Source organism: Diprion similis, chromosome 4 (genome assembly GCF_021155765.1).
Source record: "Diprion similis isolate iyDipSimi1 chromosome 4, iyDipSimi1.1, whole genome shotgun sequence".
Taxonomy (NCBI): Eukaryota; Metazoa; Arthropoda; class Insecta; order Hymenoptera; family Diprionidae; genus Diprion; species Diprion similis.
The window spans coordinates 15,428,169-15,452,057 of record NC_060108.1 but is presented as its reverse complement, the minus strand read 5'-3'; the positions used below and the strand labels follow the sequence as shown (position 1 = coordinate 15,452,057).

The 23,889-nt window shown below is 38.5% G+C and overlaps 2 protein-coding genes across 4 annotated transcripts in view; one reads left to right on the top strand and one right to left on the bottom strand.

The window, feature by feature from the left end:
- Window positions 1-240: 240 nt before the first annotated feature.
- Window positions 241-6,221, bottom strand: LOC124405068 (CDK5 and ABL1 enzyme substrate 2). The gene is made up of 10 exons (XM_046879652.1): window positions 6,098-6,221; window positions 5,328-5,771; window positions 4,131-4,514; window positions 3,925-4,048; window positions 3,692-3,819; window positions 1,849-1,934; window positions 1,653-1,753; window positions 1,444-1,550; window positions 1,135-1,339; window positions 241-979 (listed from the first exon to the last, which is right to left on the bottom strand). The coding sequence occupies exons 2-10, from the start codon at window positions 5,759-5,761 to the stop codon at window positions 839-841; spliced, it is 1,710 nt and encodes a 569-aa protein (XP_046735608.1). The 5' UTR covers window positions 5,762-5,771; window positions 6,098-6,221; the 3' UTR covers window positions 241-838.
- Window positions 6,222-7,723: 1,502 nt separating this feature from the next.
- The window catches only part of LOC124406022 (E3 ubiquitin-protein ligase MIB1), a 240,064-nt gene continuing 223,898 nt past the window's right edge, over window positions 7,724-23,889 (top strand). For all 3 annotated transcript variants that reach the window (XM_046881331.1, XM_046881330.1, XM_046881328.1), the window contains exons 1-8: window positions 7,724-7,942; window positions 8,187-8,534; window positions 8,718-8,918; window positions 9,060-9,179; window positions 9,456-9,785; window positions 10,093-10,240; window positions 10,372-10,613; window positions 10,772-10,969. In XM_046881331.1, coding sequence (XP_046737287.1) covers window positions 7,841-7,942; window positions 8,187-8,534; window positions 8,718-8,918; window positions 9,060-9,179; window positions 9,456-9,785; window positions 10,093-10,240; window positions 10,372-10,613; window positions 10,772-10,969 — 1,689 coding nt within the window. In that variant the 5' untranslated portion in view covers window positions 7,724-7,840. The remainder of the gene's footprint in view (window positions 7,943-8,186; window positions 8,535-8,717; window positions 8,919-9,059; window positions 9,180-9,455; window positions 9,786-10,092; window positions 10,241-10,371; window positions 10,614-10,771; window positions 10,970-23,889) is intronic.

Here is a 23,889-nt window from a genome sequence, read left to right as displayed (position 1 = left end):
TACTCTTTTTTTATAGATACAAGGTGTCTGTAGTGAATACTAAATCAGTGACAAACTGTCAGTTTTTTTTTTTAATATATGTATGTAGTTCATTCCTACCACAAGTTAAGATGCTTTCATTCCTTCTCAACAGAAATAGCTAAATTACAGAATAGATTTTTATGTATATTTTCATGAGCTTATTGGAAATACAACAATTCTCAATGTGTTACACATTCAATTTTTTTATAAAGGTAATATCCAATGAATTTTTTTTTTTTATATATATAAAACTATTCAATTTCCAAGTACCTAGACCTTCAGACTATGTATATTACATACTGAGTATAAAGTTATTGACTAAACAGTATATGCATCATTCCAGAAATAAGTACTCTGTTTTTTCTTTTTGATAATATAATTTGTTGGTACTCAAAGTGTTACCCATCGCACATCTGTAAGCATGTACTTTCATCGTAGTAATATGAATAATAAAGAAATTTAAATGAACTCTCATGTAAGATTGGGGACAAAGCAAGGTAAGTTGAACTTGCGAGTTGTTCATACAATTAGCCTTAGCTAAAATGCAGAAGATTAAGATTTAAATGTTATATAGTATACAAAGAGTAAAGAGCTACTTTACTTACTTAGCACCGGATTTAAGTTAAACCCACTTCTCGGATTATCATTCTATGCTTATTTGTTTGGGGCATAGTTTGATCTCTTCTTGAATTTTCTACTTATAATTATTTTCAAAAATTTAGAAAATTCGCAAAATGCATTGTTGTTAAAGCTCTGTTTAGTTTGACGAAGAAAATGTTCGTGCCCGGTGTACTAATACCAATGGTATAGGGGAAGGTCAGGACTCATACATGAGGCGCTGATAATGTGGGAAAACCTCCCACGTAGGCAAATGCAAACCAAATTCTAATGCCACTAGTACAGCAAACTCCGACGTTATCAGTTCCTTGCGATTCAAACGGAAAACACTTTCTATTCTCTGTGGAAAAAAAACAATGTACATACAAGCAGTTATAAATCTTCAATGCCTAGTTATCACCTAACATGTGAGCTTAAACTCAGCTGCCATCTTATCTCTAGGAATTAGGGTTCAATAAACGCAACTGTTCAGTTACGTATAGACTAACGTAGTACCTCGATTAAAGACTTCAAAACATCACCCTTCACGTCATTGAGCTTTGCTGCAAGCAGTAGACAGGCTCCAGCGCAGAGTTTTCTTGTTTGCTTAGTCACAACGTTGCGAAGAATCAGTTTCTCAAAGTATACATATGCTGTAGCTACAGTCAGTAAATCAAGACCATATTCGAGCTTGCATATCTTCCTCATCTCACGTTTTAAACTAAAAATCAAACATGAATGGAAGTAAAAAATATTTTATGAGTTTATTCAAGTATTTTGTTATCAAAATTATTGTGTTATAAAATACCCATATAGTGGTCTTACCTTCTGAGTTTACTCAATGTTAACGGTATGTGAGGGAACTTTTCTCTAAACTTGTCGTTGAGTTCTTTTTTAAGATCAGATGGTCTAACATAATCTATCACTGATGTCTGCAAAAATTAAATACACAAAGTACAATTAGGTAGTTAATATTTATTTTAATTGCCAGCAATTCTGAATCTGACGAACAATCTACCAATGCAAATATTTACCATGTATGACGTAAATGTAAGTAGCGTGCGATGTTTGCCTGCGATTAACTCTGGGTCGTCTAACAAATTTGGATTGTATGGCATATCCTCCCATTCATAAGCTGGAATTGAAAACAATTTGTAGCCAGGCAATAATTTGAATAATTTTGATAGTTTGCATAAATTTAATGTTGCAACTTTCATTTTATGTTTTTACCTTTTGTATCTGCATTGTAAGATAGCGGGGGTGACGCAGGAATAATGTGTGACGGTCGATGTATAGCTGTATCATACGATAAGCACCTGAAACATAAAACCTGGATGAATTGATTTGAATTATGCTTTGTACGAAAATTTGTAGTAGAGCTCCCTTATTTCCAATATTAAATCAATCAGAAGATATAAGATATAATTGTAAGATGTAAATAAGGTGATAATTATATTTCGTGAACACTGATTGCAATCAACTTCACATTAATTTTCAGAAATTATTCGGTATCTTGGATAACTGTAGCATAGGTAAGAAATTAGTGTTATTTTTTGCAAGAACAGGGCTATCAGTGGTTATAAGCTACTTACCCAAGCTAACTTAATATTTTACGTGGTAGAGATTGGGTACAGGGAATAAACTTGGGAGCAAGGATTGGAAAGTTGATTTTCACAAATAAACCAATGTCTTCTCCATCTGTGTAAAAACAAATGATAATCCCTATGAAATTTTTTTTTACATCTTTAGACATAGATTCATTTCTTGGAGACCATAAGACGATGATATCTAATTATAATAGGAGAAAGCAAACACTCTCCAAGTACTATGCAGCACTGAAGTAAATAAACAGGAAAACTATGTACCTTTGGATTCAGTTTTGACAAAATTATGCAAAGAATAGTAAGAATTCATCATGCGATTTACAAGATACACGACTCAAGGCAATTCATCACAAAGCGCATTTTTGCAAGAAAGCACAAATTAAAGATAGTATGGAAGCATGAAAGTTTGATTTTATACATAAACATATATAAAAATTAAATTATCTTGTCTTATTAGGTGATATGCAGAATGTAAAAATCGAAAGTCTTGTCTAGTTGCTTTTCTAATGCTGATTATTTGACTTGTGACTTATTTAAATTGATCACCATTCTCCTAATTCGTTGTATTGGCTCTGAACAAATACCAATAGCTGCATGGTTAGTGCCCAATACATAAGTGTGATTGTAAATGACGCTGTGTATTTACTATTAATATTATTATATGAGCTTTTACTTCGAAAAATATTACATTATGAATTTCAACTACACATTTTTGAATGACAAAATTTCTTTTAATTCGTATTTCAAATGCGGAAAGATGGGAGTGAGATTTATAAAATCTTTGATATTGAAGGATAAGTTTGTAAAATTGCACAAGGAAGATTAATAATATGGGTTATAGATTTCAAAATATCGCTTTCCAGGGTTAGTTATTCGAAATTGAGAGTATAAGAAAAGTTATCCTACAATACAAATCGTCTACTCGTGATGCTTAGTATTTTGAAGTTTTACCATTGTTTACAGTCCACGTTCCAAGCTATAGTTTGTGTCCTGTAACAAGATTGATGATAGAGAACGTACAATCAGATCACGCTTTGATTGAGACCGAAACTTAGATATTGGCATCTATATAGAAGTCAGATCCGGTTATTGGAATTTAACACGTACCTCCCCCCCGCCCCTCCTCATTGTCAGTCGTTCGACATTGGCAAAGAAGGCTTTGACGTTCATATGTTGGATGAAGTGAGCATGAACGAAATGATGATCACTTCATAAACTCATTTAAAATGACGAAAATATTGAAGCTACGGCTGAAGAACAAATGAAAGTGTTGCTAGATGATGAAAGTAATGTGGCGGTTTTCTACCAATCACTCACTATTTTATTGCTCAATACAAGAAGCTCATTAATTTCTTTTCTTATCTTTGACAAGAACAAAGTCAAGCAAAACAGGATCAAATTGAAAACAAACATGAAGAAGCATTTTTGGGTGTATGCAAGCTGGAGATTTTTTCCTTCTCTAGTCATACCTTGCCGCCACATTGTGCTTAGCTGGAACTGTGTGCATAAGCTCTATGGCCTCGCTATCATTTCCATACCCCTTGCGATCCTTTAAAAACTGCCTTGATGGTATCAGAAGTTGTCCGTAAGATATCTCCTGAGAGAAAAAAAATCAGTTATATTGAATACTGCTGTTTCTCGATTATTGAAGGAATAAAAATTGAACATTAAAGTCTATGACACTGATAAGACTCATACATACCTGGCCATCTTTGCCCCGCTCGATACCTAACAGACCAAATGGGTCTAATGTATCATTGATAGCAGAAAGGGGTCTTGGACCTGAAGTGTTTCTTCTACGCCCAGGATCTTTTCGAAGTTCAGACCTATAAAGTGTGCAGGACCATAGATATATTCCAGGGGAAATATATGTACTTTGTGTTAAAAGCTCTCACAAATTTTGCTCACCAGCCAGTACGTGATCCTTTGTTGTACGGAAGGGCAGAGAAAACAAGGAATGGGACCCTCTTAGTAGACACCAAGATGAGTCGATCGTCTCCAAATTTATGGCCAATAAAAGGTCGCTGCATCATGCGTAGCTCTTTTGTGACTTCAGGTATGATGTTATTGTTGGAACAGTTAGATAAGACATTATTGATTGCTTTTGATTTTGATCTAGATGACTGTGATATAGACTTCGAACGTAGAGAGCCGATACTTTCGCTGCTACTATTGTGATGATGCTTAATATCCTCTGAAAGTGTTGAAGTTTGATGAATGATTCTCTTTCTGTGTTGAAAGGATCCAATACGTCTTTCGGGAAGTGAATATTCACTACTTGCTGTTTCAGTACTGGAAGGTAATTGAATAAATTATTAATTCAACATTGAATAGTAAGCTAAACAAATATGACATACATTTCGTGTTTTGGATTCCGACATGTATACGAATGTTATGAATCCGTTTGAAGGTTGATCTTTTTTTTCAATGTTCTTTACACAGTGGTGTTATTTCAGATGTATTGACTACTCCAAATATAAGTGAAATAAATAAAGTTACGTCTCTTGCCTATCATTAATACAAAATAGGTCATTTAACATGAAAATGTGGAAAGGTCATCTAAAAATAAGATCTTGCTCCATAGAAATACAGATTGGCATGAGGCCATGCTGTAATGTATGTCTAAGCTTCTCAAAAATTGGTGAATTATTTCATTATACACGAATAAAATTGCTATTCATAGAATTGAATAATAAACGAACAATCGTTGCCAAGCTCGCATAGATTTTAATGACCCAGATCAAATTAATCCAATTCAACGGGTGCTGAGAGCATTATCTCTCTCCGAGCAATTATGATAAGAACTTTTAAAGTTCACAGAGATTGAATGCTTAGTGATAAACATCAAATGTTGGTTAATTAGCGTTCTCTGATGATAACAGACTGTATGTCTCGGTTGAAAAACAATTGCGCAACACATTGACTGCTTTGTTATTGTCTCTGTGTAGTCGGAACTTTTTACAATTATTATGTAACAATATTTGCACGTCCAAATGAATTGTATGAACAGTTGGTCTTGGATTTATTGGAACCACTCAGACTTCAAAATAATTAAAGAAGAAAAAAGTGAAACTACGTGTTGAACTTGTTGTTGAATTTTCTTACCGATCTCTAAAAGGACCATGAATCCCAGGTGGCATATGAACAAAAGTTGCTACTCGCTCCTGGTCTACAAATGCCGCAGTAGGAAGTTTGGCCGGAGTTAAAGGGCCCTCAGAGTCCGAGCTAAAAGAGTGCTGCTCATGAACTTTACGAACCGGCGGAGAATTTGTCACAGGATTTACTTTGCGAGCAACCATCAACGGCTCTATGGATAAGCCATCGATACCCTCATACGCCGATGTTTCAAGGTCGTTTTGATGGATATTGTTTCCATGGTCATGGTGAGTGTCGCTCAGTGTCCTGCGATGGAAGACTGAGTTCCGCGTTAGGATAGCGAGCTTTGTATCCCTGTGACTACCGTCGAGGGATATGTTAGAGAGAAATGTGAGAGCGGCGAGCCTTCGACGGGAATGATTCTTCTTTAAGGCTGTTGCCATTCCACACAAACTGAAAAATAATTTCAAGAAACGCGAAATTTATGGTTAGGATGAGTAGGCGGGGCGAGAAGGCGGTGAGATACGCTCCTCGAGTGGATTATTGCCCTGGGACGGGCGGTAGGGACAGCCGAGTCACAAATGAGTTGCGATTACGTCGGAGATATGTAAACTAAGATCAAAATTGGTCGTCATTGCGCGCACATTTAGTCCTAACATTGTATAAAATACTAGCACCACACAGGTCGAAACTTGAGCACGCAAAGCCTTGCATTTTCATCGGATTATTCGAGTACACAATTCTTATTTCAATCTTTGCAATCACTCATGTCGTCCTATCTCGCAGAAATTGGAACTGAATGGAGGCGCGGTGAGCGGCTTGAAAATAGCTATTTGTGCATTCCTTTTGTTTTGCACCAGTGCAACCAACAAACAAATACGGTCATTAAAATCATAGATGAAACTCCCTATACTTCCTAACAATTCAATTGTTTCAAATCTGTCCAACGACTGCGTTCGATATCGGCGAAGGAAATGTATCGAGCAATTCATTTCTGTTTACTCGATCATAACTTTTAACTACGTAAACTTACGTCGGTAATAATTTGTTTTAATTGATGACTGCGGCATCAACACAAGCATTAGCTAAGCAACAGGGTAATTACAAGCAGTGTGCTCTCACATGAAAAGGAATTTTTACACTATTATAGTTTGTAACGATATTTTTCAAACAATAATGTATCGTAGAGTATAGATATATACATATTTCTGCGTCATTGCTGCCGTGTAGTTTAATTTTTGCTTGGTTTCGATTTGAATAGGTATGTAATTACATTTTTAGAATTATTTTGAATATATTTTGGTATTACTTGGTTGGTAATTGTATGGTCTGCAAAATACAAAATGAGCTCAATAATCATGATGAAATTTTTTCACTTATTTTGTTCAATACCGTTTCATCTGTGGTAAAAATTCAGTCGCAAGGAGACAGAAGAATGCACGAAACATTATAACAGAAACGTTTATGAAAATAGAAGACGTACAGCATTACGGCCATTCTTATACGGGTTTGTAAACTTTTTTCTGAAATTTTTTCTATTCTTCATTGAATGTTTTTTTACTCAAAATCAGGTAGCCAAGCAAAATCAAGTGTCAGGCTTACTTTCTACTCAAAATCCTGTTTGATTATATAATCCTCCCATGTTCTGTAGGGGTAATAATTTAACATAATAATCAATATTTAATTTATTTCAAATCATTCATGGCCTGTGAAATTATAGTGGAGAAAATTCGTTTTTATAACATGAAAATCACGTGAAGAGTGTCACCTCTGTCGTATGAGTAAATTCAGATACACAAAGTTTCAAGGATACTGGATTCCATATGATACGTGTTGATGTTAAACTGAAGATAAAATGTGTAAAAGTGTCAATAATGACATACTTATATCAGGAAAATTGTAAAGTTATTTAGACTTGACACATAAAACTAATTGTGTTTGCCTCTGTCAATTAGGCCAACTGCGGAGTAAACAGACTTATTTAAATATTTTTTAAATAACAGTAAATGGTGCTGTGCATTTTCACATCACATAATTCAGGCTTGATTTTCAGAGAATTGTAACATTAATTTCGAATTACAGATCTCAAGAGTTTGACTTCATTCGCTAACGGAAGAATGAAAGACTCGGTTACCCCTGGGATCATTTTTGTGAAAATACTTGGTGAGTATTTTTCCTGAATTTCGCTACGAAAGAGCGATGCATCGTTTAAATTTGAATCCTTTCCTTCTTTTGTTTATTTAATATAGGAAGAAAAAGGGTCAGTTTGCTCGGTCAGTAAGGTATGCTCTTGGTATGCGGCAGTATGGAATGAAGCTTCGATTTTCAGCCGCGAGAGCGCTGCGGTCACTGAACGTCTAGTTCCTTCCATGGCGTTAGGTTTCTGATTCTGTGAAGTTGTCCCGTTGAATTGGTGTCGTTGTTTTGACATTAGTCCAAGATGGCGGTAGAATTCCTCGAAGATTCGTGAAAAATAACTATTGCATTTAGAAAACTATCGTTAATCAATTTGTCAGTGAAAAATGGAGGCTGGTGCGAGTACCGGGACTCGCACAACGCGATTTATGATGGAAGGAGTTGGTGCCAGAGTCATTCGTGGTCCGGAATGGAAATGGGGGAAACAGGTTAGGTTAACCCACTACCTCGTACCGTATTTTACAATTATTTCTTCCTCAGCAATTCCTGATATTTGTTTATTATAATTTCATCGAATACTTCATAATTTTATCCGTTTTGTATTCTTGCAAACTGTTTTAACAACCGATTTAACGTTACTTAGTTCTGAACTACGACGTGTGTGTGTGTCAATCACTGTAGATTCGAATATCTGGTATTAAAGTTCTGAAAATAATTTTTTTCTACCCTTAGGATGGCGGCGAAGGCCACGTTGGAACTGTTCGTAATTTTGAATCTCCGGAGGAAGTTGTTGTCGTTTGGGATAACGGAACTGCAGCAAATTATCGATGCTCAGGAGCGTTTGATCTACGTATACTAGATTCAGCTCCAACAGGCGTCAAGCATGATGGCACTATGTGTGACACCTGTCGCCAACAGCCTATTTTTGGCATCAGATGGAAATGTGCCGAGTGCGGTAACTACGATTTATGCTCCATTTGTTATCATGGAGATAAACATCACCTGAGGCATAGGTTTTATCGAATTGCCACCCCAGGCAGTGAGAGAGTCTTGTTGGAGCCGAGACGAAAGAGTAAAAAGGTGAATTAATAGCTGACAAATATCCTGTGTAGTTGTAGAGTAAAATGATTGCAAACTGAAGTCAAGCAAATATCCCCTGCTCGCTACTGATAAAGACATTGTGACTTGGTAGCATATTTTCAGTGTGAACTAAGTAGTTATGACTAATAATCCTAACGTGTTATAATTGTTTGACCATCTTAGATTGCAATTCGTGGAATTTTCCCTGGTGCCAGAGTTGTAAGAGGTGTCGACTGGCAATGGGAAGATCAGGATGGTGGTAATGGTCGCAGAGGCAAAGTTGCGGAAATGCAGGATTGGTCTGCAGCTAGTCCTAGATCGGCCGCCTATGTTGTCTGGGATAATGGAGCTAAAAATCTTTACCGTGTCGGATTTGAGGGAATGGTTGGTTCACACTTATACCGATTAATGTCAATTTCTTCAAACGTTTCATGTTACACGAAAATGAGCCTAAAATTCCACATGGGTGTGGAAAGTAATTAACTTGAAAACTCTACTGAATCTCCCAATTTTTTTCGACTTTAGGCTGATCTGAAAGTGGTGAATGATGCGAAAGGACAAACGGTGTACAGGGATCATCTACCACTTTTGGGTGAACAGGCTCCTGGTCGCACAGGTCCACATGGTCTTCAAATTGGAGATCAAGTAATTTATTTAATTATTTTTTCAACAAACAGTATCAAAATTAATACATAAAAAACAATGAACAAATTAATTGTGATACACTGAATAATATTTATTGGTCGATTTTTCGGTATTATCTAATTTTGACATTCGTACGCATAGAACTGTGGAATACAAAATGAAATATATAGTCCCCTATGTTTTGAAATTGAATGAATGAATATAGGTATACTTCAAGTTTGTTTACTGCATTGATGTGTTTTAATATAATTTTTTCTTTTTTCTCTCATTCTTCAGGTGAACGTTGACTTGGAGTTGGAAATAGTGCAATCCCTGCAGCATGGTCATGGTGGTTGGACAGATGGAATGTTTGAATGTTTAGGGACGACCGGAACTGTCGTCGGAATAGATGAAGATCACGACATTGTCGTATCGTACCCGAGCGGAAATCGATGGACATTCAATCCTGCAGTTTTAACCAAAGTACAGATTTCTGCGTCTGCTACTAGCTCAAGTACTGATAATCAGACCTTTGCAGTCGGAGATTTAGTGCAAATTTCTAATGATTTGGAGAAAATCAAACTCCTTCAAAGTGGACATGGCGAATGGGCTGAAGCTATGGTCCCGGTAAGGCTTTCAAGTCATTATGATATGTAAAAAGTTTGACTGCATTCTACAATTTATTGACGATCCGAATTTTAATCCATCCATCTTTGTAATTTTTCGATATAATACTTGAAATAATGCTGAGTTATTCAAATGAGTTGGTTTCTTGATCAGTATAAAAAATTGGAGAGTCAAAATTTTTCATTTAATTCATATGTCGTTCTAATTATAAAATAATTGGAGAGAATTCTTAGCTCAACTTTGGTATCTACTGTACTTGTAATCATTGTCTGTGACGGCTAACAAAGTCATTGCCATGATTTTGCAGACACTTGGAAAAGTTGGACGGGTACAGCAAATATATCACGATGGAGACCTTAAAGTTGATGTGTGCAGTACTTCTTGGACATACAATCCTCAAGCGGTTACCAAAGTAGCCAGTAGCGATGGTTGTGTACCCGGAAATACCAGCGGAGGTGAGTTTCCACAGTGAAAAAAAAAAAACAATTCTCATTGCGTCTAGAGTCACTCACAATTTATAAAATAATGCTATCACTTCATAATAGGTCTTTTATACCTATTTCATTCATTTCCTTGTTATTTCTAGAACGTTTATCCGCACTTCTTAAAAAATTGTTTGAATCCCATGTCTCCGGTGACGTTAATGAAGAATTGGTAAAAACTGCTGCGAATGGGGATGCTGCCAAATGCGAAGAAAGTTTGAAGCGACCTGAAGCAGACGTCAATGGCGTCTTTGCTGGTCATACTGCACTTCAAGCTGCTAGCCAGAATGGTCACCTAGAAGTCATCAAAATTCTTCTGCGTTATAAAGCAGACGTAGAAATTGAGGTATTACTGATATTAAACTCGAAGTGATTCTAATGTGAACCATTCAAATGGTTGGAAGAGATTGAACATTTTCCAAATACCGCTATAACTGATTCCATCTCGATCCATCGTTCGTTTCACCGTTTTAACGGCATGTATTCAATGTATCGTCATTTTAGGATAAAGATGGAGACAGGGCAGTTCATCACGCAGCTTTTGGCGATGAGCCCGGTGTAATGGCATTGCTGGCCGGAGCAGGAGCCGATCTTAATGCTCGCAATAAACGGCGTCAAACTGCACTTCACATAGCGGTAAATAAGGGTCATGCGGGTGTCGTACGAACGTTGCTGGAGCTCGGCTGTCATCCAAGTCTTCAGGTGAGTGGAATTTTCTTTTAATGATCGCAGAACTCCGAAAAATGAAAGCGCCTGGTATTCTGTAACCCCTGTAAAAATTCAGCCAGCAGACCGTCATTATTAGGCATTGACGAAAATCAAGTTCACTCACAGATGAGCTCATTGCATTCTGTCCTTAAAGCTCTCTTTATAAATCTGTCTATAAGTCTTATTCGAGTTAAATAATGCCTGCTTCCCGAAATTGTACGGTTCGAGAGGAAATATCGAGAACACAAGAATCGAAATATTTTTACTGCAAAATATTTCAAAGCTTGAAGTCAGTACTACGAAATATTTTTTTTTTGCTCTGCAAATTCTTTTGAAGCATTTAACGAAGGTTTTGCTGGGGGGAAAACATGATTTATTGTGATCCGATAATATTTGTAATCCGCTCTTCCGAATATTCTTACGAATTATATTTTTAAAAATTGATATTTAAATTCAACGAAGAATAAGTTTACCAGAACATTTTTTATATTTATATTGAATTGTTTATAAATTCATTTAAAGAATTTCTCGGTAAAAACTTTGATATTGATTGGCGAGTCCCACGTGTATATTTTATTGTTTGTATATGTCCTGTAATCTTTATCCGTCCTGCAACGCTACAGTGGCTAGGTGAGCATAAGTCTCGTTCATTCGGTTGTTTTCTTCATTTTGGGACATTTTTTACCTTCTTCTTTATCCCGGAGGTAGCTGAAATGAAAATTTGCACTTAGCTAGCATCGTTATGGTGAAAAAGGGGCGTTGTGACGGCCACAAAAAGAGCCGGCAACACCCGCCGAGGTACGTAACGTGCTTAGTTTGGTTAATTAAAAAGTTTTCCGCGCCCTCGGAGATTAGAGCTTACTTTTTACTCTCATCAACTACCTTCATCTTTTCCTAGTATTACGACTCTCTCCATTTTCCACGTACCGAAACCACGGAAATTATTCAGCTACACGAATGTGCCCCATACATCTATCCGTATGTAACGATTTCTAACAAAAGGATATTACATGCGCGAGGCCGAAATTTTCTACGAATTCAATTAATTATTAATTTTACATCCAAAATTTGTTTCTCATGAAAATTTTATTTATCCCTCTTCTTCTCTTTGAAAAGCTGTATCAGTTAGATGATGAAATAGGCAGGCTTCAGTTAATTACTAGTCGGGCTTGATGCGATTGTTGACTGATTCGAGTATAATTAAAAGTAAACGAGTATCTATAACATTGTGATTATTTTCAGTTTGCTCCAATCGATGATTGATTACAATATGCATAAATGGCACGTCGTTTGACTATATTTTCGCTTTTAGTTCTAGTTATCATCATGTTCCGAGCATAGATCATTAGTCTGTATGAAATAGTCTAAGTTATATGCAGAGAGACAAGAGATTACAGGTAAAAAGTGTGTTTCGATGCACCAATTTTCGTTTTTTACATCCAATTATTATTTAATTTCAAGAAAAAATAAAAATGAATAAAAAATTACCACGTCAAATGATCTGGAGTCGAAGCGCAATGCGCGCCCGGTATTTTTTCTTCGGGGTTCACTTTATTTCTGAGCTGTCGCAAAGGGTGATACATACGCCTATATATTTAGGGTCATGCATCAATAGGCGTAAATACATTTGCTGGTAGCACGGGACCCTTTCCTCCCACCCTCTCTCTCCCTCTACGCTTCGGCTCTTACTCTCATTTGCCCCCCTCCACCCCTCCCGCCGTCAATGATTTATGCCTGCGAGGGTTGCAGCAGCAGCCGCGAGCGAAACGAACGACGGCGAACAACTATACGAACGTAGAGGTAGGTGAGGTATACTACCTACGCCGCGAAGAGGAGCTGGAGGGCCGGTCGTCGTTCTGCCTGATAACGGCTCCGCCAAATCCTCTTAATCCAGAGCAGCCATTTTTTACGCCGCTTTAAACCCTCCCGCCCTATACCTGTTTTATTCCTGTTTTGGATTCCTACTCGAGTCGCTTTGCTCTACCCCCTGTACCAAACTTCCCATGCGGCCGTTTCTCTCCTCTTAACCTCGATTTTCTTCGTTCAATTCCCTTTCGCCGTTTCTACCGTGGCTCGCATTACGATTCAGCCCAATTCCCCCGTAGGTATACCTTATATATGGTATGAATATATAGAACGAAACCGAAAGGAGACCAAACTTGAGCTTAGGTGCGTCTTTATCTTTGCTCATGGGTTCAGATAGATTGCTCTGAACGAATGAATCGTTCCGGTATACATATATAAGTCTACTGATAGCTCCAAGTTCATAGGATCTTTGATGTAATTAGGTACTGGATTTTTTTACATTGACCTTTTTTTCTTTTAATTAACACTGCCGTTTGAAATTTTATTTATTACATCTTATTAAAAGTATTATGACATCAATTCCCTTCGAAATGTCTTAATTTAATTAATTTTTCAAACTTTTCTCCTCCATATTAGATCAGCCATTTTGAATGTTCAAAAACTGATTTCAAATTCGTAGTCAGTAATCCCAAAAATCCTAGGGGAACTATAATACTTGACTGTGAATAATAATTAAGGGTGATTTCACCAACGGTTCAAGCGCCTTTTTTTCGGAACGTTGATGAAAAAAGAAAAACAATCTCGCGATCAAAATGTGACGGAGTGTACGCATTCTGTCTTTTCCCTCTACATATACACAAGATTCGAATTAGGTATGGTGCACTCTCGCGATTCTCGTCACCTTTCACTCAGGCAAGTGTGTAACCCTTCTACCCACCTATACGAAGATACGCAAAGTGCTCGCTTACCGATTCGCTCATATACTCGTACAAACGGCGACGGGGTGCGGCGCAGGTATTTTCGTAGAATTATCGTTCACGCTTGGAAATGGGATAGGTTATAGCCTCGCGGGTTATCTCGGATTCGCGAATACGCCGGTATATATTACATGCTCCCGGTTTTGCGCGAGGGGCCGAGGGGGAGGACGGAAAAGAGGGAAAGGCGGGGCTCCGTTGGCTGGTTGGTACACATACGCGTCCTCGATACGGCGAGGTGGGGGGCTTCGCTGTAGGTGAATCACTACGAAGATTCCAATCAGGATATATCGGCACATATATTATCCCTTCCCCTATCAGGAAAATATTTTAGAGGGACTACTCTCGAGATCGCGGCTGGAATAACACTTTTCCCCGTATACTGTATATACTTCTTTTATACCCTTTCATCTTCATCCTCTCTCTTTATACCTGCACATCTCTCTATCCACGTATCTGTCATCAATAACCGAAAGAATATTTCGTAGCTGAATCAGAATGATGATTACGATTTGACGGAAAAAACTGAAAATCTAATTAGATTTTTTATAACATGACTTTGTAAAAGAAAGAGAGCGAAAAGTAGGCGTTAGTCTTAAAAGTCGATTGAGGTGAGTGGAAATGTTCCATCCACCGTATTTTACATCCGTAGATTTCCACCGAAATTCGTCGTGGTGTAACAAACCAGCAAAGAGAAGAAAGTGCCTCGCACACCTCGAGGTATACGAATAACTGCCCCCGCATGTAACCCACCTTACAGCAACGTCGGTTGTGTTTGCGGAGCGAAGACCTCGTCCTCATTTGCGAGGGTCCTAATTAATCTTGTTATTCGTTAGGCGGCTTCGAATTCGCAAGTCTAAGACTACCATGGAATTCCGTCTGAGCCGGAGACGAAGGAGCTCGGCTGCGTATTCCTAATCAAAGAGGACGAGGGGATTCCTCGTCTTACATGTCGCGGTTGTAGATTCAGGAACACGACGTCGCCCAGACTGCCTCAGGAGTAAATAGGCACATTCGGCGACGAACCGCCGCGTGCTTTGCCTCTCAAAAATCAAGTCGTGTGCATAAAACGTAGATTAATATAATATATTACATCAGAGTTCGTCTCTCACCGCGGTCAAATTCTCTCTATTCTTCCCACATGCATATGGAATTTTGAAATTAAAAAGCTCACTATTTGGAATCGAGAATTAGAGGCACGCGTGCCAAGTGCGAGGAACATTATATTGGAGTCGGCGGTGTCGGGCGAGCCACTTAAAAACATCCCTGATTTACGCTAACTGTTAATTTATACCATTATCGTGGTGATTATGAAAATGAGCGAAAGCTGTACAGCTAACTTTCTTAATTACTTCTCTGACCTCCGTACCCGAGTTGGAAGAAGGTTCGGGATGCCCGGGGGCAGGGGGGAGGGGGGGGGGGGGTCATTCAATAACTTACAACCATTAAACTTTTGTCTTTCAATTCTTCACGCATATTGCTTCCCCCGTCTGTTCGATGTAATATGACTCTCTGTATAAATTGTAACTTTTCTTTTTGGCATCATTCACCAGACCATTCAATCACGGTTAAATTTCCAAGCAGAAGTTTGTTATGCGGATCGATATTTCTGTCGATGCAAATTATTGAATTCTGTAACAAAAAAAATATGCATAAAAAAAGTTTTACTCGAAAACTGTTTGGCTCGATCCATCTAGATGTATACAGTACTCGAGCGTCCGTTCTATCGATGTAAGCTTCTCCTTTTTCTTCGCCCTCTTCTCTCTATCTGTCCTTCCGGCGATCTCATTGCGACATCAGCAGCTTCTCTCTTGAGCACTTTGGCTCTTTCACTCTTTGGCTATTTGGCTCTCTCCTTGTCTGCTCTTCTGGCGGTGACAAATTTGACGGAAAAGGAATGATAGGTACGAGAGCTGAGGCGAGGGTCTGCCACTGACGCACTCCGACAAAAATTATCACTGCTGGCGAACTTTGGGTCGATTTATTGCTGAGCCCTGCCAACGACGACTTCTCTCGTCTTCGTAGGCATTTCGAATACGAGACTCGAGTCTCGAGCTTTGCCGAGATAGCCGAACGAGGAGGAAAATATGAAGAAAAAAAACACACGACTGACTCGCAAATAGCTACGCGCGCAAGAAATATCAAACCTTTCCCAAAAGGAAAGGATCCATCGATATTACACATATGTATGTACATACACGAGTATTCCGGAAAATCTTCCACTCGATTCGATATTGTCAAGTACCTACCGACGACGTTCTTTTATACTATTTTATAGGCTGTATCAGGAGTCAGAAAAGGACTGCCAAGGATTTTCCTGAATTTCGCGCAGGTGTTTACATACGAGCTACTATCACGATTGGAATTTAAATTTTCACGAGAAAAAAAACACAAATCAGTCTCATTTCAGCAGTAATTTATTGCCTTTTGTCTATTATATTCTCAATTACGCGCATGTAATTAATGCCGATATTTTTCAGAAATACTTGACGCATATTACACAATAAATAATATTACTCAACGATAAACTTTGCGGGTCGATGTATTATACAGTGATGATATAGGGTATAATAATAAATTATTGCTCTATACATGTAATGCATATAATGCAATACATATATATATATATATATATATATATATATATATATATATATTTATATATTTATATATTTATTTGCTTATGTACAACATAACGGTTATTAAATTATTTATGCGAGGCGATTCTCACGTCGGTATAATGGCCCGGAAGCCTGAAATTGGAGGCATATACTTATGGCTTATAGGCGCCGCGACGCCTTCCATAAAACATATTTGCTGACGTTGAGGGTATTCCCCTTGCTGCAGACGAGGCAGAAGCAACCGCGTCGTGGCGTTTCCTCTTTGGCTCTCCTCTCGGCTCCTTGCGGGAGCTTCCTGCAGGATACCGACCCTGCCCAGGCTATACCTACGTAGACGAGCATGCACGAAAACGTGTGTAGCATCGCTGTGTCCATGCGTGTGTCTGTGAGTGAAATTTGGTGAAGGAATCGAGGTTGCCTGAGTTGGGAATTGCGGTGCTGCTTATGTCGCGAACTTCGTGCCCGGTAATATTTGGCTCGCGTTAAAACCGACCCTCCGAAGTCGATACGTGGGGGTGGGAAGGCGCTTATTTACGATAGGAAGACACCTTCGTCGCCTCCCTGCGGCCTGCCACGCTCTGCCAAGAAACGAGACGGAAATAGAGGGAGAGAGGAAAAAAAAGGAAATGGAAAGGAAGAAGGGAATCGCAGGGGGTTTCACATATAGGCCGTTAGTCGTTGTTAAAATAAAAGGACCCTATCAGCTCACCCTGCAAGTCGTGAAGAAAGGACGAAAGTCTCTTCGATTATAGGCTGATCCAAAAGCTTTACTGCTTTATTCAAAACACTTCGAATATGTTACAGAGTTTCTGCCTCCGTTGGGGAAAATACTGAAATTTCAGGGAAAACTACAGGGTAAAGATTATTTACGCCATTTTCTTATATCCTTTTCAAGGGTTCGCGGGTAATTAATTTCAGTTTTATCATCTACGAAATACTTTCTGGAAACACCTACTTCACTTTTTCAGGTATAATTATTCCAATGTTATGATAATAAGCGATTGTTCATTTCTCGATCAGGATCCCGTGGGTTTCGCTGCGTGTTCCAAATTGATTGACGTTCATTTCTTAGGGGTGCCAACTTCTCGGAAAAGAATCGTTTACCCTACGAAACAGGGGATATTTTCATTAACATTGTTATCTTCGAGCTGCAGGTTTTTTTCGTCGAAAATACGTAATCTGCATAAAACGATGTAATTATTTCTCAGGATAAAACCCCAAATATTGTCGTCAAAAAAATTAGCTGCTATCGATAAATTCATTGCTTACATACTCGGCAGACTGTGTTTGCAGCTTGTAACTCCTAAAAGTACACAAGTTGCCGTACAAAATTTCCAAGGCTCATGTAAGCCATTCTTCCCTGCGGCTCAACCCCATCTCGCCCCTGCATCTCCGGCGGGGGGATTGGCGTTGTTAAATTGTTTGTTACGAAACTTGACGTATAACCTTCCATGTTAGTTACGCGTTCATTCCTCAGAGAAAATCGTACAGTGTTTTTGTAACGTCTCACTATCATCAAAAAAAAAAACAAAAAAAAAACAAACAAACAGAAAAAACTTGGCTGACAATTTAAAAAATATCTCGCACTTTTCTCTTTGGGAAGGGAGAAAATATCATTTTCACTTGCAGGTACATATATCAGGTGTCAGATCGATTCGCCACCCTTTTTCGCATCTTGATATATAGTGTGCTTTACAACGTTACAAAATATGTATATATTTATATATATATAGTATATACGCACACAGGTATTCGTATGGACAGTTTTGCCTCGGCGTGCGGTGTGAAACTTTTCCTGGCATTTGCGATAAGCCTCCTAACGAAAACGTCGGCATCCCCCAGGCTCGGTTTTCAGACCTCGAAGAATTCGTTTGGGCTTTGCGGCGCTCTCCTCCAACTTCAGACAGAATATGGGGCGCGATTTCGTGCATACTTTATGCCTACTTGTGCACGGGGTCGTGATCGCGCCAACTTTGATACAGCCGTTCCTCAATTCACGAAGACGCCTGAAACCCTCGACGTCGACGCGTTGAAAACTCACTTCTCCAAAATTCTTTCAACCCTTAGTCGAATCTTCGAGCTGTAACCTATGTAGTGCCTTTGGTTTCATAGGATATATTATGCCTTACACTTTTTCTTTTTTGATAATAAATTTTGGATTTTTGATTATCGTAATATTGACACATCAATTGCGCTGTATTAATGATTTTTATCGCTTCTTTAGATTTTATTCAATATAGATATAGAAATTATTATCAAGGAAAATTATGAGTTACGTTCATATTATTTTGTAATGTGTTGAATGCATCGTGTTTTCAATTTATCGTTGGGTGATCTGACATGTTTCATTATAAAAGTTTAACTAAACTCAGAGAAAGATGCATTACTCCGTATATTTTTCAAAAACGAGATATTTTCAGTTAGGTCTTAAAAAATATGTTTCTCAATTCCGTTGAAATATCTTTACATGCTTTTAAAATTTCGCGAATATGACAAAATCTGCACATACGATATAATACCGTACAGATTTTCCTTCATTTGTCAATTTTCAACTTGAGGACAGTTTCTTTCTGCGAAACTGAAGAAAATCAAAGCATGTACGAATTTAGGGGCTGCTTTGAGTTTCGCGAGATAACAGCGCAGGTAGCCTTTGAAAAGTTTAAGTTGAGGCATCGCAATTACACAAGTGTGATTTGCGTCCGGCATGTTGTGAACAAACGTCGAGAGAAACTACTCTCGGTCTGCAGGTGCAACCGGCTCTTTCTTTTCCCGGAATTTATCCGGAAGAGAAGGAAAAGTACCCGTGATCTGTGTGCACAACGCCCGGTAGGAGGCGCGAGGGGGGGGGGAGGAGTGAGAGTGGGAGGCAGGCAGAACCCCCAACTTAACTATGTTTACTTTGGCCAAAGTTCTTGGGGATTAAGCAATTGCGAAATTACGTGGGATCCACAAACTATTTCCATCTTCTTGTCTGATGCCCGGGTACCCATACGTACCCTTCTCCTTCTCATCCTAAACTCGCTCTTGCTTATTACTATTTTACTTCCCTTTTTTTCACACATGATTTCGATTTAACAAAGGCTTCGTTCAAGCCTGGTTTCAAACGATCGAAAACGGTTAGATTTTCGATAGAATAAGAAGTAATGCAAGAAGGGTGCAAGAAATTTTTTTATCATCATACACATGTACACACGCACATACAAGAATAAAAAAAAAACAACACAAATTATTATTCAGATCGCAATTTCGTTGAACCAAATGTCGTTATCAAAAAAACATTTCTTTCGCCATATTTAATTGCCAAATTTGGCAAATTCAACAGACATTGTATTTGTGTGTACGCACGTAGGAATCGGTATTTTATCTTATAGAAATAGAGGATTCGGAACAGTCGGCTCTCGATGTTATACATATTTGTTATTTCCATCTTTCTTCATCGTCGAGAGAACTTTCTGAGACAATAAGCTGGCCTCATTCTCCTCTGATATAAAACTCGAGATTTAGCCGTGTACTGCTTTCTCTTCGCGAATACTGTCCCGGTACCTTATACTCTCCTTACTTTTCACCTTTCATTCCTCATCTCTTCTTCTCAGCCTGTTCAGCATCTATTCGAATATCAGACAGCTATGTCGCTATATAATACATATAACGTATATAATATACATACACGATACGTAAGCGTCTGCATAACGTCAGTCAGAATCTTGTGCAGGATGCATCGATTGTAAATAATAATAAATTGCAGAGGAAATCTTTCTTTTTTCCCGTTTCTCCTCGTCCACTTTGTTTGCTGTGCTTGGAAGGAGAAAATTTTATTCGACTCGACAAAATATTTTATGCCTTACTCGGCGGTCCAATTATACTCTCTACCGGATGTAAAAAATATCTCGTCTGTACAGAAATTTAATATTAAATCCCGAATCAACCGCGATATCATATTTTTTCTTGTTATCCGTATTTTAAATTTAGGTAATTGATCGAAATACAGCTTACATTGTTAATTCAATGAACGAAGCTAATTTATACGAATTCAATGAAATCGCCATGAACGAATCTGGCAACGTGTGGAATGATCTTTTAATTTAACCAGGTACACGTATACGTATATCCATCTACTTTCTTTGATTTTGTGAAACGGTTTATGTGCAAGGCAGGTGTTTATCCTCGAAGGGGTTACGTAATTTTATCTGTTCAACAAAGTTGGATTGTGATAATATTTAACTTGGACCAGTAAAAACAATTTCTGTTGATAAAAAGAGGGAGAGTGTTTCGCGCGAGTGAACCAAAAAAAAAGTTTAACAAGGTAAAAGTTGTCGTTTCATCGCGGTATATATATTTTACCAAATATTATTCATTTACATGCTATTTCATTTAATTTAAATTTTTCATTATTTTTCATCCCAGCACTTTCATTACAGAAGATTACACTTTCGTTACCAACCGCACATACAACAAAGTATTTTGTTATCGGTTTATACGATTGTATAATTTAATTCAATTTTTAATCGATGAAATAGTTTTATAACAAAAGAATATGTCGAAAGAAGCTGCTGATGAATTTTTTAAATAAAGATTCACGCTAGGACTTGGGAATAGTTTCAGGGTTCGTACGCATTGGGAAAACCTGGGAAACCGGGAAATCTCAGGGAAAAGTTAGGGGATTTCGAAAATAAGACTGGAATTTCGAGTTTTTATAGAAAGTTACTATCGATATTAAAATAAGAAATTGCATTTAATATTTTGTTTCGTCGCACGACTTCACACATTCTATGTATATTACTTATTACCAAACTTTCTTTAATTTTTTTCTTATGGAAAATCGCAGAATGTTGTTTGTAAATTGATAGTCAGGTAGTAAAATAGTTACCAGATTATATCGAAGGTATTAGTATTAATGCCTGAAGAAATTGTCATTAATCAGCGGCATATTTTTTGAAAGGTTACTTTGAAAGGAAAAATCCTACTATCACAGCCTGAAATATCTGGAAAAGTCAGAGAACTGAGATTCCAAGTATCGTACGAACTCTGCGTTTTTACAATTCTTCGTAGAAATCTAGATGCAAGTCGCGTCCGTACAAGCAGGAAAACAATAAGTCAAGACACATCTCTAGATGTATACCTTATTCCATATGCGACGATCATTCGCGGGGGGATGAAAATTCTTTCCTTACAGTCCCGCAAATCGATTGGAAAATACGCGCGATAAAACATAAGAGAATCTCTGCCGCGGTTTCCACCACCTTCTCGAATGGAATTGAGAGGGTTGGCTGAAATAACAATGGTATCAGAGGGCAAAGTATCACCTACATACCCACCTTGTATACATGCAGGTGCCGATTCTATCTCACTTTGCCTCGTCCTCGTCCCCTCGCAGGTCCTGCGCGAGTTCTATCGAAAAGTAAAGTCCTCGCAGCTCTGCCAGGGTTGTCGCCCGGCTACCAAACCGCTAGAACTAATACCCTGGGCCACCCCTTTTCCTCCTCGCGGACTGCGCGAAGCCTGCGGGGAACAAAACCAATGTAATTAATTAGGGGCTGCCCGTGACGCAACGGGTCCATTGACCGTAGGACAGTCGGTAGGTATGTACATACGTAATGTCCGCCCACCCTTCTCTGCACATCCGCACACACCGTGAACTGTACTCTATGGCGCCGCGACGCGATCTCGTATAATCTGGGCTCGGCTATGAACACCCGGGGTTCGGGACTGGGGGGTGATTTCTACGGTGGGCATGATTTGTCGAGGGCAATGCAGATCCCCACACCGCGTATGCGTGGACGACACGCTTTTCACGGCACACGTCGTGTAAGTATATGTATATGTACATTGTACATATTGTATATATGCGGATTAGAAAAATGAAGATCCATAAAATTTTTATTCATTTATTATAGAAAGAGAACAATTATACATGTAAAGATTGTCATTTCTCTCAATAACTATAATAAAGGATAGATTAAGAAAATAACTTGGTTAAACTAGGTTTTTCCCCCCCTCCCAACACCCGACAACGGATAAGAAACTCTTAAGTCTTCCTTCCCACAGTCGGTGAAGTTGTTGCGATAAACTGAAGAACATTGCACGTTTCGAGGGATGGAAAAATCGCCAGTGTACTAGCAGAAGCACGAAACGTGTACACCCCACGTGTGGAAAGGGAAGCATCAGTCGTCGTTCAAGTACGTACTTGCAGTTCAAACGCAGGAACGATATTGTCTGCAGATCTGAAAAAAGTCTAAAGTGCGCGTCGCGCTTCTTTGTCGCTCGCTGGGGGTGTTCCCGTGCATTTTCTCAGTCGAGGTAAATTTATTTCTTCTAACTGTGAAGAAATGACCGTTCCGGCAGCAGTATTTCCGATTTATCGTTCGCGGGGCGTCGCCCGAATGCTTTTGGAGATTCTTGAGACTCCGGGGGAGGGGGGTGAGCGGCCGCGGATACCAAACGATTCGTCGTTCTTCAATCGTCGTTAAATCGATCATCAAGATTTTACTGTCCTTTTACTCTCGAGACGAATCTCGCACCCTAAACTGAACCGCGGCGTCGTCACACTATCCTATCATCACCGCCAGCTGTAAAAACTCCTGTCAAATTCAACCAGCAATTTCACCACACGATCATAATAAAACAGATATTTTCACCTTAAACTAAAAAAATTTATCCGTTTTAACAATTTACTTTAATATTTTATAAATATTATATAAATAAATCGTTCGAAAATCACACTTCCCATGCTGAAATAAAAAGTCATTCCTTAGATATTTTTCATCTACTCTTCATACATCTTTAAGCACAGGGGAAACTACTTCTTGTCTCGAGCTAATATTTAATTATTTCCGCACGTTTTGCAGTCTGGTTTAAAGAATCTCGTAAGATAAAGTTCAGATTTTTGGCTCGAATTTTTCCTCGTGCTCTAACGACCGAACTGTGTCTCCGTTTTAATTGCCTTGGAAAGAGAGAAGAGAAGGGCCGATGGGGGGATGGAAAGGCGAAAGGGAGGGGGAGGGGGCGAGAGATAGGACGGGAATTTACGGTAACTGAAGCATTAAGAAATTCTGGAGAGGTGTTTTCGCGTCGCCACAGCCGAAAAATATTTCTCGGAAGATTCGCTCTTTACGGTCCCTCCCCCTTCCCCTCCTCCGGGCTTTACGGGCTTTCAGATCTCTTTTTGTTTGGCAGAAAGCTTGGCCCTGCAAAGTTAATGAAATACCGAGCTACGATCTGAAAAGAAATTAGCCCGAAATGATGGAAGAGAACTGATAACAAATATATCTATCCAATTAACTTTAGTCTAAAAAAATTTTTCTCTTGTCAATATCCCATCACAACGCAAACTCATAATAATACATAATTTACGCAGTTATTCTATTATTTGTTCTCGTTTTTTTGCTTTTCATTTAATATTTTTGCTATTCGACCCAAGTCTTACCGAATTTTGAGACTGTTTCTGGAGAGTACCGAGTAATTTTCAGATACTGGCGAGAGTTGGATTGTGATTATACGTTTGTCATATCGGGGA